This window comes from Tinamus guttatus, unplaced genomic scaffold (genome assembly GCF_059628265.1).
Source record: "Tinamus guttatus ecotype Peru unplaced genomic scaffold, ASM5962826v1 Tinamus_guttatus_pri_ptg000081l, whole genome shotgun sequence".
In the NCBI taxonomy this organism is placed as follows: domain Eukaryota; kingdom Metazoa; phylum Chordata; class Aves; order Tinamiformes; family Tinamidae; genus Tinamus; species Tinamus guttatus.
The window spans coordinates 907,239-926,695 of record NW_028288615.1 but is presented as its reverse complement, the minus strand read 5'-3'; the positions used below and the strand labels follow the sequence as shown (position 1 = coordinate 926,695).

General features: G+C 39.3%; 1 protein-coding gene and 1 long non-coding RNA gene across 2 annotated transcripts in view; both read right to left on the bottom strand.

The window, feature by feature from the left end:
- The window catches only part of LOC148595640 (protein hinderin-like), a 51,786-nt gene extending 32,907 nt beyond the window's left edge, over positions 1-18,879 (bottom strand). The window contains exons 1-2 of the mRNA XM_088520200.1: positions 18,431-18,879; positions 15,562-15,657 (exon numbers count right to left, since the gene is read on the bottom strand). Coding sequence (XP_088376326.1) covers positions 15,562-15,657; positions 18,431-18,879 — 545 coding nt within the window. The remainder of the gene's footprint in view (positions 1-15,561; positions 15,658-18,430) is intronic.
- Positions 18,880-18,945: 66 nt separating this feature from the next.
- The window catches only part of LOC148595639 (uncharacterized), a 43,447-nt gene continuing 42,935 nt past the window's right edge, over positions 18,946-19,457 (bottom strand). Inside the window, exon 2 of the long non-coding RNA XR_015913113.1 lies at positions 18,946-19,125. This is a non-coding gene — a long non-coding RNA (uncharacterized LOC148595639). The remainder of the gene's footprint in view (positions 19,126-19,457) is intronic.

The following is a 19,457-nucleotide window of genomic DNA, read 5'->3' as shown; positions in this document are numbered from 1 at the left end:
ACTGGTTGAAGTGTTGGTTGAAACTTCTCTGAATAACCACCGTTTACTTTAGACCTTCAGACTGGATGGCTGCTGATAATACTACAAGGTGCTATTAAAATTTATGGTGGACAAAATTAGCAACTTAGTTGAATTATATGAAATTAAGCTACTAATTCCTGAAATCCATAGTGTAGTAAAAAGTGGGTTTGAACCCTAACTACCAATTAAAGAGGCTTAAAGTTATACTGGTTGACCAGATTTCTATGATAATGCACAACTAAGCATTTTAATCATCTGTTTCTGAATGATTAACAGCATGTAAAAGTTTTGAGCTAGTCATTATTTAGATGCTTTCTGAGTCTTTAAAGTACATTTAATTACAACCTACAGATCTTCTGTGAAGAGTGACCTTTGCCTTGTAGAGGAGGAGGAGGAGGAGGCAGCGTTTATGCCGCTGGTTCACTGCGATACCTTTTAGATGGTGAGGTTACCTCCAGAATACTGAATTGTGGTTTAGATAACACTATGCCAGAGGGAATTCAAAGAGAAACAGACATGAGGAGGAAGTTAGAGGAGCTAATTTATGAGGAAATAACAGAAGCAAGTGTATGTGGCATTTATAGCTACTAAACAATGAATTAGAGCTTGGTTTTCAGTGTTTAATCAAGGAAAGCTCACTGTAAAGTTTTGTTCAAGTAAGGATAGGGAATCAAACTGACAGATGACAATCTGAGATTTGTATAAAACAGAGGAAAAAGGATAATGCGGAGATTTACAAAAAAAAGAAAATAATTAGCAATATGTCAAAATTTTAAAAAAAAGAAAGCATGAGGAAAAAAAGCTATTTCAGAAAAAACTTATTAATCTATGGAATAATTAGTAAAAGTGAAGACAAGACTATTGCAGTCTTGGAAATTTAAAACTACCATATGGTCCAAACAGATCAGATGAGAAGACCAGTAGATCAGACAGGGCCTTCTCTTTTTTTCAGGTTCAGCCATCCATCATAATCACCCAAACACACCTTGGTTTGCAGGACCTCCTGCAGGACATTATGTTATCTGTTGAATTTTCATTATATTCCCTACAACTACACAACAGAGAAGACAGGCTAAATCAAGACCCTAAAAATTGACCCAAAATCTACCAACACAGTAAGGTAGGAGTGACAAGATAGTAGCATTAGAAAAAAAAATGAAGCCTCAGCATCACTGCCTCCGTATGAATATCAAAATACTTCAGCAACAAAGGAAAACACACCTCGAACGTTTTGCCATTTTGTCTATGCCTCATATCGCGATATCCCTGCTGAGTTTGAATGAGCAAATTTTAAATGTCATTCAGGACCCACAGAACACTGCTAGTATTTGCATTCCTTAAAAAGTAGAAAAAAACATTAACCTTTTGTTTTATTGAATTAAAATGCCATGGAAATGCTGGTGTAGTCTTCAGAGACTGAAATACTTTTACAAAGAAGAATAGCTGTCATTTATTAGACACAAAGAACAATTACTTGATAGGATGCTTTCTGACAAAAAGCAGATTGGTATTCTCATCATAGAAAAGGCATTGTAAAAAAACCCAGCACAGACCTCTGAGACTTGAATAATTTAAAGCTGCATTTGGTGCAATTTGAATTTTTCTTTAGGGAGGCAAAGTTAAATACCTTTAATTTGTTCTAATTATTTCAAATTTGCAAGTTAATTATGGCTGATCATTAAATAACAAAAAGGACTATCGTCTCCATAGAGTTTTACCTCCTACCCTCTGCATTACTTAAGCTAGATTTTAGTATGCATGAATTAACTTTCTAAATAATCACACGGTTTGACTAAATGGCTCAGTAAAATGAGCTCTGATCCTCAGAATAAGCATTAATGGACATTAGAAAGGCTATTGGGACCCATGTTACTTACATTATAAGTATTTTTAATGGGGTCTTATTTACTAATCTTTATGTACTGTTCAAGTTAGGGCACCATATAGATACATTATTCTGCTTTAATAGAGGAAAGTCAGTTCTTCAAGATACTAAAACAAATGTCCATTTAGAGCCAACTAAACTCATTTTCAAATTAATGCAGGAAAACTCTGATAGAATTTAACTTGCTTTATCTGCTTATCATGATGAATCAATCCAACATAATGGTAGCCTTGGTCTGCAAATGGAGTTTTACAGATCTATTGATGTGCTAAGCTACTCAAGCAGCTAAGACTCCTGCCACACAGCAGCATTTACTATCAACACGCATATACCTAAAAGGATTAATCTCTTTCCTGCTCCACACCTAGTGCTCCCAGTCATTGATTCTAAACCCGGATCCTCACCTTTCACTGAACTCTGATCTTTCCATGCATTTTTCTGTGCAGATCAGTGGTATCCAGAGAACACAACTACATTGCAACTAGTCAGAAACCCCAAATGTGAAGCAATTCATGCCTCCAATATATATGTTCAACAGATGGCTGTCTTAATGGTACCCTACTGCACCCTGTTGAGACAAGGGCTTGAGAGTTTTGCCATTTTCAAACTAACAGATTGTCTTGACAGGTTAAACTCCAAAGCAAACATGCTGGAATGCCATTTTCCTGTTTTGCTATTTCTGTTTTAAAAATAAAATAATTAACAGTTCATGTGTGCAATCTGCTGCAATTATATCAGGCCAAGAATGCATAACACTTAATGATGCAAAACTGGTGATAAGTAGACAACCTAAGCAATATGTTTTTGTAGCTTGATCCTCTATTACCATTTCAGGTGTGGTTTGACAAGCTGGCTGAAAACTGCTTTTTTTTTTTTTTTTTTTTTTCCTTCCTCTTTCTGGCTTGGGGAGTATTAAGCCAGATCAGTTTCCAGATCCAGCTCAGTGCAAAGCAACAGTATCACAAATGCTGGAACAAAGAAGAAAGTATCAATATATGATAGGATCTTTCCTTTTAATAGGGATCCAAACTTAGGCCAGTTCTACCAAACCACACCTTTAAACACTACCAGTTCCAAATTGGGCCGGTCCATGAAGTTGAGTTATGTCCAGGGAGTTATGTGCTAAGGGAGTGCACAAAGGCAGAAAAGGATCTGAAGAGTTTGGATGTGTGGCTGTAGGGAGCAGCTTCACTGGCCTCCTGGTCAACCGCTCCTTTCCTCAGGAGGCCGCCTCAGGTGCACACCCTGTGAGGTGTAACTAATCCCTGTAACACTACTTCCAAAATATCTACACGTCTCAGAGATCAAGTGTTGGGTTTTTTGTTTGTTTGTTTGTTTTTGTTTTTTTTTTTCCTCTCCTCTGAGAACTCATGAGTCATGGAAATATGATTATCCACATCCAAACCCAAGAACAGAAGCAAAGGGAAGACAAGAAGCTGATCTCTACAGAACCTCTGTTGGGACAGCAGGTGAACAGACACAGAAAAGAACCTAAACACCTTACAGCCACTCAAGTCATTGACAAAGGAGACTCTTAAAAGTAGAGACCTTTCCACATTGGATATGCTTAAAGCTAATTGTGAGAAAAAACATAACAACAGAAGTATAGTAGAAGATCTTTCTTTCTTCTCAAGTATCTTCACTGAAACCCGGAATCCGTCCCTGAGGTAATACATCATTCCTCTTCTTTAAGGAGGGCAAGGGAGAAAATTATGAAGATGTAAACGCCAGAGCATCATAAGGGAGAGGAAGGAAACTGGTCCAATAACAACAGCTTTTGTAGAGCTGTTACAGGGGTGCACAAGCCTCCTCAATCTTCCTGCCATAACAAAAGCAAACTCTTGCAGGGGAAAAGGAAATGTGTGGAACAAACTTCAACCCTTGAATTCCTCATGAAAAATGCAATCTGTTTATGTCAGCAGATTAGCAGTCTTCAAAATAAACCATTAAAAGCCTTTTTTTAATATAGAAACAAAGAGTGCTTCAGAAAAGAAGAAATCTCAGCTTGATATTTTTCTCTCATTTAAAAAACAGGAATAATACCCTATTCTAACACAAACCTTGAAGGCCATGTTCAAGCCAAGAGTGAGATTTCATGGCCCAATTATGAAACCTGGCATTTTGAGGCTTATGTTAGATGCATCAGCATGCTAATGACACTGGTGGGATCCAGCGCATGTTAATAAGAAACAGCTGCTTTCTTTTCTAGAAAATACGTTCATTTATAGTTTAAAGATCTTTAGGACAGAGCTCATCTCCTTCTCCATATATTTTTCTAGGTAAGAGATAGGAGGGCAGGGACAGATGGAGAACATCTCAGTAGACAGTGGGACTATTATAACTGAAATAAAAATATTATCAAATCTACTTGTAATAAAGCGATTTTTTTTTCCTCACAGAAAACCATATGCAGACAGTGATTGCCTACAATCTACTTGTCAGTGTGCACACAATATATTGCTAGGGAGTTTCAGCTCCTAGTCTTCTTCAGGCTCACTGCCCCCTAACTGAGGAACACATATGGCTGTACAAGGTTCCTCTGAAAAGTTTATTCTGCTAAAATTTCTTGGATCTGCTGTAGTACTTTCACTTCTCTCTCATTTTGGCAGTTATACAGGTATCTATGCAAAAGCTTTTTCATATTTTGTGCTCTACTAGAGAATCCAAAGCTCAGCTTCCCTAGACCACTCCTTCCCAGAGACTAGTTCCTTCCCTATCCCCTCAGCGACTGGTGCTATTTAATGCCAGCAGTGAGAACTGAGGCCCTGCACACCCTTAATTAGCAATGACCTATTAGAATGTATGAGCCATAGGTAAAACTCTGGCCACGCTGAATCAAAATACTGTCTTTATCACCAATGAAGTCACTATTTCATTTACTATATGCAGTTAAAGACCCATTTGTAGCAAGTACTAAGTTAAATTCCACCTAAAATTATATTAATGTCTTTCCTTTGAAGTGCTGTTCTCATTCTACTTTAGGTTAGTTTTATGTCAACTTCCCACATATTTTAAAGGGCTTTCCTTAATAAAGATTTGCAGCGAGCTCTGATTAGTCTTTCTCTTTTCCTCCAAATCTAAAGCAAAACCCCCTACTTGAGGGTTTTCAGGCAGTCATACAGCAACAGCCACAAAAAGCAGCCTGGCGAAGCTTTAGCAGTACAAAACGCGCGCTCGTGTGTTTGGCCTTTCTTACAGAGCATCGTAGAGCAGCTGTCGGTGCAGCAAGCAGGGCTGTCAGCCTTCACAAAAGAAAGTCATGTAAATGTCAAGTCATAGGTATAAAAACAATCCTTCAAAACAGTGTCTGTATATCTGAAAAGCCTGCCAGGCTGTCACCACTGAAAGTGGCACATGGAAAGGATGCGCACCCCTGTTTAGGGCAAACAAAGTTTTTGAACTAAATGCAAACTTCTCCAGGAGATCAAACTGCAACTCCCACCTTGAGGAGAACTATTGCATGGTCAGCAGCAAAATGAATGTCTTGGTGCCTCAGTGATCCCCAAGCATTTCTGCTTGGTTGAGAGCACCTTCTGTTCATTGAGCAAGTTGCACTTCAGAGATGCCAACCTGCAACATGCAGGGTCCTGGCACAATAAATTATCCTTCTTAGAAACTAAGTGAGGAAACAGAGGAGCAGAAAGTAAAAAACTTCTCACATTGCAAAGAAAATTAACAACTTGGGTGAATGCACCAGCTCCTAGTAACACTGAGGTGAACTCCTGCCTCACTTACTGTTCCCCTGGCATCACAAGGAATATGTTGCAGGAAAAATCTTTCATAAATGCATCAAATCCCATAATAAACACAATTAGGCATTTTATCTTTGCTGTTCTTTTGAAGTGACTGTCCTTGAATCTAAGTTCTCTAGTGAATAAGAACCATTAGCACTGAGCCAACAGGGGAGCACACTTACAGGAGCCTTTATTTTTTTTTTCCAGTCAAAAATCTGTCCCTTTTTTCCTACTTTATCTGTATCACAGGAAGATTGAATTAAGCATTTTAAGCGGGGATTATTATTGTTTTTCATTGTTACAGGGCTGTCAGCGCTGCAGTCATACAGATTTGGGGACCAGCAAATCTGTCTTCTGGAGACTATCAAGCTACATACGCTACTCTGTGTTATACTCTATAGCCATATACTATGCTTTGAAGCTATACTGTGAAGACATGCCAAATGCCTTCAAACTAACATACTATAAAATGGTATTATATACTATCCCATTTCTATTGGAAATGTCCATCCTGATGCATCTTCAAACTTCACTAGCCTTTTTTTAATGAATAGATCACATCTGTTGGACTTAGTCATTCTATGATTAAGTAGTATATTAATGATTTACTATTACACTAGTTCTCATCTTTATTATATTGCTTAGTAAAGTGAAAACATTGAGATTGTTTATTGATCTGCTTTTAAAAAATTCTCATAGCCCAAAGAGAGGTAAGACTTCGAAGTTTACTCAGATTGGTGGATTATCATACCCAACAGATATAGATCTGACAAGATAGCTCTTGGTAAATATTAAAAAAAAAAAAAAAAAATCACACCACTTCTGGCAACTTCAGTTGCCTTCAATTCACTAAACCTATTTATTTCACAGAGTGTGCTTGATGACTATGACTGAAAAATCGGCTACTTATTGTAAATATTTACATATAAACTTGGATGGATAACTGAAAGCATACAACTCAAAAAAAAAAAAAACCCACTTTGCCTGTGTGTTGCACACACACCAATAAATAAACAAACCTAAAGATTTCCTTTCAATGCAAGGACTTTATGTGAACGTGACAGAACCACAGAATACTGACACAACTGAGATGTTTATGGAACACATTATACTTTTTTCTGTTCTTATATTCAGAGGAAAAAAAAAGGCATGATAAAATTTAAATCAGACAGGAACAATTCCATTGCTAAAAGGTAAGTAGCTCTTTTAAAACCATTTTGTGAAACATATATTAGCACACATTAATGTTCAGTTTCCAACAAGGAGAAAAAGTCGTGGCCGGAGGCTATGTGAAGTGTGGCTGTGGGTTCTGTTCAGGCCCTGGGCCACAGGTTCCCTGTCCTTAAAATCTTAAACATTACAAATGCATTGTGAGGCCAGGCACAAATGTCTTTGGCCATGTTAGGTAGAGCAGCAGCTGGCAAATAAAAAGCAAATTAGATTTTACCAGTCAAAAGAAATAAACTGAACTTAGGTCTTGGAGGTCTGCACAGGTTTGTTAAAATCTGTTTGGAAATATATCTCCAGAACAGCCCCAGTGCCGGTCCAGCCTTATGATGTGGGTCTTTTCGGGCCTTGTAGATATTTGTGGTGCCTCAAGCATATCTGCCATACTGATCTTCTCTCAAAAACTACTTTCTGGAAAAGATGCAAGTTTTAAGTGCAGATTATAGAAGCACAAAGTTAACAAAAGGGAAACAAAAGCTATGCACTTTCATCAAGCACAAGGAGCTGCAGTTACAAGAGATGAAGCCTGACACTGAGCCCGACAAAAGGCTTAAGTCACTTGCACATTGTTTTGCTTCAAACTCTTCAGTGTGTCAGACAATATGTAAACTTTCCTACATAGAAGGGGTGACGACTTGTCACTTCAGCTAAACTATAAAACTAGTCTCCTTAGGCCACCGGTGGTTTCTTTAGAATACGATTCAGATTTTAGGGGAGCACACAGGACACAGACCCTCCTTTTGGTCAGTGGAAAGAGAAGAACTAGTTCACAGTGCTAGAGAGCATCATTCCAGAAACTCAGCAAATTAGGATGGGGGGTAAGGAGGAAAAGAGAGGAAACTCTACAACAAAGAAAAGAAAATGAAAAAAAAAAAAAAAAAAGTAAGATGTGAAAGAGGAAAGATCTAGTTACAAACAGACAGCCAGGGGCAATGTATCAGCGTGAAATGACTCTGTGGTTCCAAAAGTCAAAAAGAATTAGGGAATGTGGTAGTAATAGATGGCCAAAAGTTCAGGTAACACCCAAGAAAATGTTAAGTCTCATGTAACTGAAGGAACAGAAAAGAGAAAGTGGCAGAGGAAATAAAATGAGAAACAGCAGTGTAGATTTTTGCAGAGCCTCATAGGCTAGTTATGGCAGACAAGAAACTTTGAAATGGGGTTTCAAAGAAGCAACAGTGACAGCATTGGGAAAAAAACAACAAAAATATTGATTTCGGTAGCTTATTTTGAGGGAGGGGAATGAGTATTGAGCAGCCAAATAAGATTTTACAGTCGTCAAGGTGCAAGGTGAAGGACCAGAACAAGGGGGAGAGTTTTAACTACTGACACAACCAAAGTATGTTCATCCTGCAGAGCAGGAAGGCTGCTGACAACTACTGCATCTTCCAGAAAGGCCTGGAGAAGAATGACCCTGAGGTTACAAGTCTGAGTGACAGAAGATGTGACGTTATCAAAATCAGAAGGGAAGAAAGAGTCAGAAGAAAAAGTGAGTTCTGTTTTGGACAGATTAGGAATGATCTGAAGGCAAAACAACCAGGATTATGTGTCACAGAGGCACAGATATGCAAGACTAGATGGAACAGAGCAGAGGGTTTAAGAGTTATTGGCAGAGATGATAGCCAAATCCGTGTAACAGGATGTTGTCACTCAGGGATATGGGCACAGGAATCTTTGGGCAAATCAAGGAATGACTAAATCCCTTCCCGCAACCGCACAGAGGTTCATACCTAGTTCCAAAAGAAATTATCTAAAATAGTGCTGCAAAAACACGCATTAAGAAAACCCTGTCTCTCCATATAAATGAAAAGATCACACTGTTTCTAAAATTAGGGCAACCACTAAATGAAATTTAACCCAAACAATAACTTTAGCTAAACTTTAGGTCACATGCATTTAATATAATGAGATGAAGAATATGAAAAGGCCATTCATAATGGAATTCATCGAGTTAGGAATGCCATGCTTAGCTGCCTTATAACATATAATTAATGATCCTATAAAAATCCGGCAGCACGAACTCTCCCGGCCGCCCGCCGAACTGCTCTTTACGCCGGGTAGGGCAAGCCAACCTCTGCTTCCACAAATACTGCCCTTTGAGAAGCCAGAAAGCCTTTCCCTCCCGCCCCCCGGCTCCATCAGGGACCGCGCTGCCATTCCCAGGACACGCTGAGCTTTGAACCGTTACCCAAATCAGACTCTAGCATTTGGCAACCCAATGCACATCTGTCATGATAGACTGGTTATTGGTGAAATGTTAAAGAAAAAGTCATTAACTCTTTTCCATGGCTTCTAATAACCCGCCTTCCTCTAGATTATTTATAATCCCCACTAAACCCACCCTATATTTATAGTCTTTTAGCAAAACAGAGAAACGTATAGTGTCTGGAGAGCTGTCTTGCTTTATACCTCTCCCAGCCGTTTGGTACAACTCTCTCCATCAAAAGGCCTGATCCCTCCTGAAGCCTCCACGCTCAGATTCAAGGTTAAAGGATTAAGGCCTGAAGCAATGCGTACCGGAGGAAAGGAAGCCAAATATCAAAAGAAACACAAAAATCAATCCTGCTCACCGCAGGAGCGGCGCAAAGAACAAATCAGCCGGGCTGAATCTAAAATTTTCTCTGTGTGGCTCTCAAAAATTAGCACTGTTACAAAGGGAACGCTTAGTTCTGCAAAAACTCAGCTCTCGGGCAAAGCCGTGGACTTCAGCTCCATGCACCGGTGCAATCTGGAAAAGTTGGATGTCAGAATAATTCAATTGCAAACAGAAGAAGTCCGGTTCAGAGCGAGGGAGCGAGCACGCATGTCGTTATCTCCGTATGTCCCTTGGATATCTACAAGTGACAGATCTAATATTTGCTATAGTTTAACTTCAGCTTCAACTCGCGGTGTACTGAGGCTCAGCCAAGGTCACGACAGGGCTGGGGGACTGGGTTTAGCTTAGTGCCGCTGTGACCGTGGCCAGAACAGCAGGGTACAGGGGATTTCTTGCTTAACTTTGTAATTCCACTGGCTTTTGGTCTTAGTCGTGCCCAGCGGTGCCGATATAATCTTTTAAATGGTGTGAAAGTTGTGAGGGGGAGTTAAATTCTCCTAATTTAAAACCACCTCCTAGAACATTTTGTTTCTTCAGATTTTTCTTAACTTTTCCAACGATCAAATTTCAGGGACAAGCGAATATATAGATTAAACATCATTTTCTCTTCATCCAAGACTATTCAAAAATAAAAAGCAACAAAATGATATGTCTGGAGAAAGTAATCCACTCAAATTTATAAAAATAGAATTCAGGTTTTCAAAATTCAATTCAGGCAGTAAACTCACAGTATCTACGTTTCCCTGCAAAGGAGGCATCTGCAAATGACTTGCAAAAATGTCTCTCGCTGTCTGCAAGTGTTGGCAAGGCACAAACCATTTCAGGAGATGCATGAATTTTAAATATTTCAGCCCAAGGAAAAAAAAAAAAGAAAAAAGGAAAAAAAACACTTCTGTCATTTTCAGTTGTGATACACGGTATAACAGAATTATGCCCATGTAGAAGACTTGCAGGAAATGCAAGTTATGCAAGAATATCCAAGTACTGAAGTTTCACTGAGCCTCTCTGCACCGATTTATTCCTTTGCTTAGAAGTGCTACTAACACCAGAATTCCCATGGTTTTTGAAGACCTCACCTACAAATTAGCTCCATCTGTCTATTAAAGCTACTTACAGTAGCTTCTGCTTAGATCTTGTGCCTAAAGCCTGTCAATAGCCTTCATGCTCAAGGTTACTGTGGACTGTAATGGTAATGATGCTGTTTGCAGCTCATGTCATTGTGGGAACAGAATCAGCATAATTCAGCTAAATGAAAGACAGACAGCTTCAAAATCCTCTCACTGTTCAAAGCAAGCCTGAAAATGAGATTAGTGAAGCAAACAGGTCAGGGGAAATGAACTCCTCACTTGCTATCCCATAAATGATCAGTCTGCCTTAAAAATATATATATATGTGTGTATACATATAAAATATCTCTCTCTCTCTAGATATACAAAATATATCTATCTATATACCCTGCACACCTTCAAACAATCTAATTCCCTCCTTCCCTCCCATTTAGCAACAAGCTTTTAGTTACCACGTCAGTACAAAATCCTTCATCCTGAACGAGGAAACCTACTACCTTTAGAGTATTCACATGGCACTAATGAAGCAAAAAAATGTACAGCTAATTCCGTGTATACGCTCCGGTTATGTCACAGTCGACTACAGCAGCCATCTGTTGCAGTGATGCTGTGGCTATATATATCCAGACTACTCCACGAATGAAAGAAAAATTCCTATCTGCCACTAATTCTGTGTTTGCACTTTTGGCAGATCTGCGAGCACTTTTTTTACTGGCCAAGCAAGTGTTCACTCTGCAAATATCCCATCTAAAAATGATACAAACTTCTACGTAAAACACGCTGGCGGAGAAAAGGAGCTTGGGTGTTAAAGGGAACACTAACAAGTGGGTAGGCAGTTGCCAGATACACAGATTTTACGAGCCATTTGCAAAGCACAGTTGATTCCAGTCCCTTTTAATGTGCCAGTCTGCCAAACTTCAAAACATGGAAGAGATGAAAAAACCTGAAACTGTATTCAATAAATTCGTAAAAGTTGCCTGAGCACTGCATCAGATAAGTAGCTACAGCCCTAGAGACCAAGGAGAACTCACAGAGCAACTGAAGTTTGGGAGGTCTCAGACAAAAAGCAAATTCTGCCCCAGTGAATTGGTTCAGAGGTTCAGGACATGGATGACAGGAGATGACACCTGCCACTGCTGAGGACGACTGACAAAAATACTCCAAATACGGAACAAAATGGGTGCTGCCATTGCCACCTACTTGTGAACACTGGTTCCCTCTGGAGGAGCGGGGATGGTGCAAGTGACTCCCAAGGTGGCAGGACTGGAAGCTCACACAGGATTTTTATTATATTTTTAAAATACCAGTGGGGGAGACTGTGTGTCATAAACAGCATGTGCCTGGAACAGCAGGGGGAGCTGCAAGGCTGCATTTTTCTGCATTTATATTTAATTGTGTTGAATATTTGGACATGAAAGAAGTATGCTTGCACACCACCACAGAAAGATGTCTAAATGTCTAACAAACCCCAGAAAATGTGTGTGTGTAACAAAGTGTTGAACAAGAAGCAAAAGATAATTGTCACCTTCACTTGCAAGATAATAAAAGGAGCTGCACCATAAACATAAAATCTTCTAAAAGACTCCTGATAGCACTCCCTCCTGGAACTATCACCATAGCAATGAACACTCAAATAGTGGGAAAGTGCTACCAAATTCTGTGCTTGATATTTTCAACTAACTAAAAATATAAGCAGGAAAATATATAAACTGGTGACACAGAATGAAGTACATGAGCATAAAAAGCCTTGGGTTAAATGAAAGGTGACAAATTACACTTGAAAATCGTTACTACTCCACGAAAACAAATCCTTTAAATAGGCAGGATCCTCAGATCCAAAGATGATAAATCTGGATCACAATAAACCCCATTTGCTGCTTACTGTATCCAAACGTTCCTCACAGGGCTCGGGCTGGAGGTGCAGGGCAGCACTGTGCAAAATCCAAGGAAGGGATGTGAAGAGCGGGATGGGCAGAGCTCTACAGGAAACCTGAGAACTGGAGAGGCAGGGAGTTCTGCAGACTAAGATTTAGGCACCCAGTGCTATCCACGGAGGGGTACTCGCAAAACAGCAAACTCCTACCTGCTGTAGCTGGTGCTGTTAAACAAGGCTCATTTCCACGACACACAGCACCCATATTCAGAGGCGAGATGAAATAAAGGAGAGAAGGGAGGACTGTTTTAACATTGCTCTCCCCGAGGCAGGCGCCAGGTGTGCGCACAAAAGCAGCTGCCGGACGCACGGATCCTCCTGAGCACGCGTGGAGCGGGCACTTGAGGGCCAGGCCTGGGAGACGGAAAGCGCTTTCTAGAAAGGCCTTTTGATGCTTAACCAACACACCAGGTTACTGTTTTATTTTGAGTATTTTAAAGCGTCTTGCACAGTGGGTAAGGCTTGAAAAGGAGTTACACAGACAACACGACGCCTTGCCATTAATTGTACAAGTTACTGTCTCCACTGCTGAAAATCTGCGTTGGGGTCGCTCAGGAGCCCTCGGAGCTGCCAAAAATCGTCCTCACTAAACTGTGGCGCACCTCCCACGAGGACGTGTGAACCACAGTGGGACATACGGAAGAGGAAATATAGCAAAGCTGGCTGTGATTTGAAGTATCCCCCCCAACAAAAGTTTCCCCTTTCACAAATCAGCTTATTACAACCAAAAATGGAAACAAAGATCAAGCTCTGCTCTGTATTTGCTCATGGATTTCTTTTTTTTTTTTCAAGTAAGTCCAAATTAGTCCCTACAGGAGATGACAAGATGCCTTTTAAAGTACATATCTCATTTCTGACTACAATTACCTTTCAATAGCTTGGCACAGCTGCACACTCCTATTTGCCTTTTGTTTTTCATTAAGGGCTTCTCTATTATTTGTACCCATCCTATAGCATTTATGCCTGCCAGTGATGCACATTCCCTTGCTTACAATTTTTCCCACAGATAGTAGAGAATAAATTGCAATTAGATTTTCGTAATTGTAGATAATTAACTCAAAATGAGCTGTTAATTATAAAAAACCCTATGTTTTTCAGTCCTTGATTATATTATTTATTTTACTTCTAAACTCCAGTACCTCACTTTAGCAAGTTTAATATTTTTAAGGACTTTCACCATTTCCTTTTAGATTCCAGGGTATTACTAAACTAACTTTTGCTAATTTGAAGATCCAAAGGAAGGGTCGCACTGGGAGTTTTGCTTTAGGAGCTTTCATGTATGAGCTGGAGGTCAGAGAGGGCCGATTTTCCACGATGCTTCTGATAGCACTTGCTGCAACAAGGACCTTTCGGAAGGTCAACAGGAAAAAGGAAAAAAAAAAAGAGGAAAAAAGGAAAAAATTGCTCAAAGTCGATACAGTCCTCCCATCCCTTTATCCTTTCTCAGCCCCAGACACACACTTGCACACTCTCTCTATACTGAAGAAAACATTGCTTACATATTCAAATGCATAAGAGAGACAAATGGACTTGTCTTCCTTAGCCTCTTTCAGCCTTACATTAGAGTAAATTATTTACAGAGCATTCATCTGGTAACCTTTGCAAAGCTGAAGGCGGCACACAGGAAAAAACTTGCGAGTGCTTTGCTGCCAAACTTTGCAACCAGCTGGTATGGCAGCTTGGGATTGCACGAACGCACCCGAACTTTGAAAAATTACACTAAGTTTAACCAGGGGAATGCAGAGAGGGTTGGGACCTTTGGAAATCTGGAACTCTCATTTTGTAAACAGCACAGGTTTTCTTCTTTTCCTCTCCTAGGCTAGATAGTTTTTTGCAGGTTTTTGGCAACCTGTCACCAAGAAGCCCTGCGGATGTTCTAGATTATGTTTTTCCTCCAAGGAAACACATTAATCAAATGAAGATTCTTTTGTTAGTGATCATATGTTAATCACTGCAGTCTTTGTGAAAATAAAACAAAAAAAAGTCAGAATACAGTGAGGATTATGCAAGGACTGCATAGCAGCTGAGCACCTAGTTAAGCAGCAAGGATTCCAACACCTGTGTTCTTCTGAAGACAACAACCTTCCTTTTCAGTGGAGAGGGATCTCAAAAAGAAAAACCCAAAACAAACAAACAAAATCAATAACAACTGAGGTTAAAAAGAAATATAAAGGCACCACTTGACCCTCAGTTTATAAATAAATTAACACTTCTTCCAGTATTGTCATAGCTGGAGTGGAGAGGAGAGCTTATTATTTTAAAGACATCTCTTGTCCTTAAGGAAGGTGCCATTCAAAGATCAACTACTCCAATGGGATTCTTGAGTCACCACAGTTAGAGCAGAGAACAAGAATTTGTAATTTTTTCCAGAAGAGAGAAAAAAAAATTATAATTCCCATTTTTCAGCTGTTTTTTTTTTTTTCCTAATATGCTAGTATCTTCTTTTGGTGGTAACAGGAAATGCAACAAGGTATAATAAAGAAAATAGTAATAATATATTCATATGAGAGTTTAATGGCATGCAAAATTGAGATAAAACTAAATATTAGCTTAACTCAGTTATTTCCCACTTCTTTCAGTGGTAGTTGGCTCTGATTACTCTGAAGTACAGGTGCAGTATTGTATTTTTAAAAAGCATGAAACTCCACAGCAGTAGAAGATTTTTACATTTAAAAGATGTGTAACAATACTTGATTGGAAACTTATTTGTAATCTTATTTCTATCTATGAGTTAAAGGCAAATAAATATACTAGCTACCTCAGATCCAAATGAAGACTAAAGAGACATTCTCATCTTAAATGATAAATAACAAATATAAAGAGAATATTACATTTTGTGAAAACTCCACTTTGCACTGAGCTAGAGTAGCATCTTACAAGATGCCAAACAAAATCAGACACCACTACAGGAAGTAAACCCCCAAATCTTGTGCAGCAAGAGTTCAGCACTGGGCGCACAAACTCAAGGGCCAAGTTATCTTATCTTGTCTTGAGAGAAAAAAACGAACATATAAACATATAGACTGTGCAGTCAATAGCAGACAGAGTCAAGAAGATAGATTGACACTGAAATACGTAAAAACAAAGAGAAAAATTACCTTAGTCTCACGTCAGTGCCATTCATCATCAAACCAAGTTCTCCTGGTGCTTCACCAATGGGAACATCTTCCAAACCAAGTTCTTGGCCTTTCAACCTGCAAAAGCAGAGGTAACTGGCTCTGCAGCTAGTGAAATCATCATGCTAGGAACTCATCACAAAACGCTAAGATGTGTGGCCAGAAGCAAGGCATTTCATCATGCTAAATTCAGAAGCTTTCACAACTGTTCTCACTTTTTCAAAAGTACTTGTCTTTTGGAAAGGTACCTTATGTCCAATGCTTTATGTCTGAGGGCTACCATTAGGAAAAAAGGATTAGAAGAATTTAATTTACTCATTTCAAAAGACCTGCTCCCCTGAGTGCCTGGTCACAGTATCCATTAACAAACACTCCTGTTTGGCTCAGCTTACAGCTCCAGCAGCACCAGAGCACAAAGGCATCATGAAAGCTGCATAAAATGCCGGAGATGGGTCTGTCTCCAGAAACTAAAGGCCCACAGATGATAATCAGTTTTAATGGGGAACGACCTCTTTTTCCCCAGTGAAGGCAATAAAATAGCTTTCCCTTTTTATTTGAATAAAAATCCCGTTTCCAGGACCCATCCAGATGCAACCCTATTAATAAGAAACAATATTCTGCCATTTCTAGAATTCTCATCCATTCAGTTTGACTGCGCCTTTTCCCTGCACCCACACCACTCTTTTTGACAGCTGAGCAGCTATGTCACATGAAGAGAAAGAGCAACTGAAGTTGCTCACTTGAGCTAAATACGGAAAAGTGGGGAATTACAATGCAGATATGACACACTGTGGCCAAAATAAAAAGATTCAGTTCATAATCTTGCTAAATAGAAGAGCAAATAGCCAATAATTGCAAATGGTCAGACCTCCTGCTTATGATTCAATGACAATAGTGTCAGTAGCTCATGCCTTAAACAGGACTCTATCAATGCAGACGGTTAGTCAAAAACACACACTTTTAGTTTTGGAAGGTGAATTTTTGTTGTTAATATCTTGTGGTTTTGGTTTTAACTGTCAATTATTGTAAGAAATGAACTAGGTTAAAGCCTCCTGACAAGGAAGCAAAAGGTATTTGAGCTTAGGCAAATGAATTTTTTGTCTGCAGTGCATACAATTATCCTATAGTTAGAACTGAAACAGAACAGTGATGTTTAAGACAGCCACTCTTAAATACCAAACATTTATTTCTAAATAAATTTATATATATATATAAAATAAATATACATAAATATATATTTTGAGAGCAAGCACATTATATTTTAGTTGTTTTTTTTTTTTTGAAAGAACATGACAAATATGCATTTACTTCCAACCCCGGAAAGAGAGCATGAACACAACTTGAGCTCTCCGTCATCACATATGATTCCCTTTCAAAGCATTTCTTAAGGCAACTACAGCTCTGTAAAACATGCAATTTTTCAAAAAAAATAAAATAAAATAAAATAAAATAGATACAACGACATTAACAGGAACGTCATTGTAGAGATATTTAATGTTCCTTTCTGAGAGGCAGATGATGCCTCACAGAAGGCTTAAAATTATCCATTTAAGTAGGGGAAAAACCTCAGCCTGTATGTCCTTCATATTCTACTTGTTTTTCATTAGAGGGACACATGCCTAGAATTAAGGTATTTGATGATTAAGAATCCATCTGTTCCTGCTTATTTATCACCTGAAGTCATAATCCTTTGTTTGTGACCTCGGCCATTTTCAACACACACAGAATTGTGATTGCCTCTGATAAAACAGGCATTTTAAAAGCTAAATAAACATGCTCCCTTCCATCTAAGGCACAGTACAAAAAGGCATGTTAAAGACCACCTCGGTTTCAGCGTTCTCTTTTAGTGTTTGGAAAGTAACTGGAGGGCTGGCATCAAGAAACAAAAAAGTGCTGTATTCCTCTGTGGTGGTTATACTATGTGCATGTAGGAAGTGGGTCACTCAACGCAGACTCTTGTGGGATGCTGTAAGCAGTTACCATATTAAAATAGTATCTAAATCAGCATTCTTTTGAAACCCTCCTACTGCTTCGTCTAAAAGACTGCTAGATTTTCCCCACTGTTTTCCCTTCCTAATGTGGAAACCCTTGTACTCAGCTGCATCACACTGGCTCACACAACTCTTCCTTCTGTGGCTTTAGCGCTCTACCCTTCTCTCCCTGCCTCCCCAGCCTACATAAGGTGATACAATAAATCAGTTCCTCTCTATCGTCAGTCACCATTTACATTTTCAAGAAGTCTTATCTCACCTTCTGCAAGAAGCTTGAGCGCCTTTCAAGCCACAGTCTTTATTTCTATGGTTACTGCCTTTCCCTTCTTCTGGTTTCAAGTATGTGCTATGCCTCAGTCTTGGCATCCTCTCTTGCACAAATGCAGAAGCAAGGAAGATGGCCTTCTTTTTCCATACAGAAAAAGCTGTTTCTGTAAAAGACAGAGCTTCCAGACCCTGCATAGAATTTCAGAACTGACCTTTCAGGAAAGGAAAGGAAATGCCCTGTCTCCATCCTCCGTACTCAGTGTTTTCTTGCTTAATGTCCGCATTCCTTTAAAAAGTGCCTGCACTAATATTAGTCTCATTTTTCTCCACTGCTCTTCTTTTCCTACCTAGTGTTTTAGCACTGCTTTTCTTCCACCTTTTTTTCTACCACATACTGTTTTCCTCTGCTGCTTTCCACAGTTGTCCCGCTGTTTCTCAACAGTATATTCTAATATACTAAAAAGCATCCTCTCCTCTAAATCATTATTAGAATAAATTTCTGTTTCACTCCCCTACTTTAACTGCTGCCCATGTCTACAGCTTTATTAGAAGTTTTAGATTTTTTTAAAACTACTATCAATCTCAAAAATCACCTGTTATAATCCATACGGGACTGGTGGAGTTGCTGTTGTTTTAGCAGTAATTTTGCTTCTTGCTTCGCCAACAAATGTTGGAGCCGCTCCTTTTCGACTTCCAGCTCCATTTTCTGCAAAAGAAGCTGCTTTTTTCTTTCTTCAGAGAGCCTTTTAGCTTCCTCTTTAGAGGAAGCTTCTTTAGACTCAGTATATGCGCTGCTATTTTGCCCAGAAGCTTGAGAGAGCCTAGAATAATCACAGATATCATGAACTGGTCCAGAATGTCTTCTAGGCACCGGGCTGACGTGGTGGCTCTCTTGGACATTACCTGGGCTTCCTATATGCCTAAAGGTGCAGCAGTGACTCTTGTGCTGAGGGCACGGGCTCTGCAATTCATTTCCTTTCTGCTCTGTGGGCTGGGTTGGTTTCACACGGTGAGGGCTCATTTGCTTGCTTGAGGACATCATATTGTTACACTTCCTATGCAAGCCGTTGTCCACTTGACATTCCTTGAGACATGGCAGATGGCTGTGATGGATTTCAGTCCCATAATCAAAATTATTTCTGCAAGGTTGGGACAAAGCAACATGGCCTGGGCTTCCGGTCTTTGATGCACTATTGTTCTTATAAGAAGTTTGTGGTCGTATCATACCTAGATAGGAACCATTTAGCTCCAAACACCATTGCTGGCATGAGCTCTTCTTACAGGATGCCTGCAATAAGAACAACAATTTCTGGTGAATTAAAAAATATATATCGCTGCCCATGAATTTCATAGGGTGAACACATTCTTTCAGAATTAGACTTGCTGCATCATGCTGAGGGACATACAGCCCAATTTGAGAATACGTTTATCAAAAGACAGAAACAAGTCTGCTATCAAATCTACATTTCATTCCATCTACACAAGTGCAATAAATGTAAAACTACTGCCTGCAGGATCCTCAGCGTAAAATGAGTCGCTTCTGAGTATCAAGTAGTTGCGAGCATCTAGGGTTACATAAAATCAACTTGAAGAGTGGCAAAAACATTAAATGTTAATGTT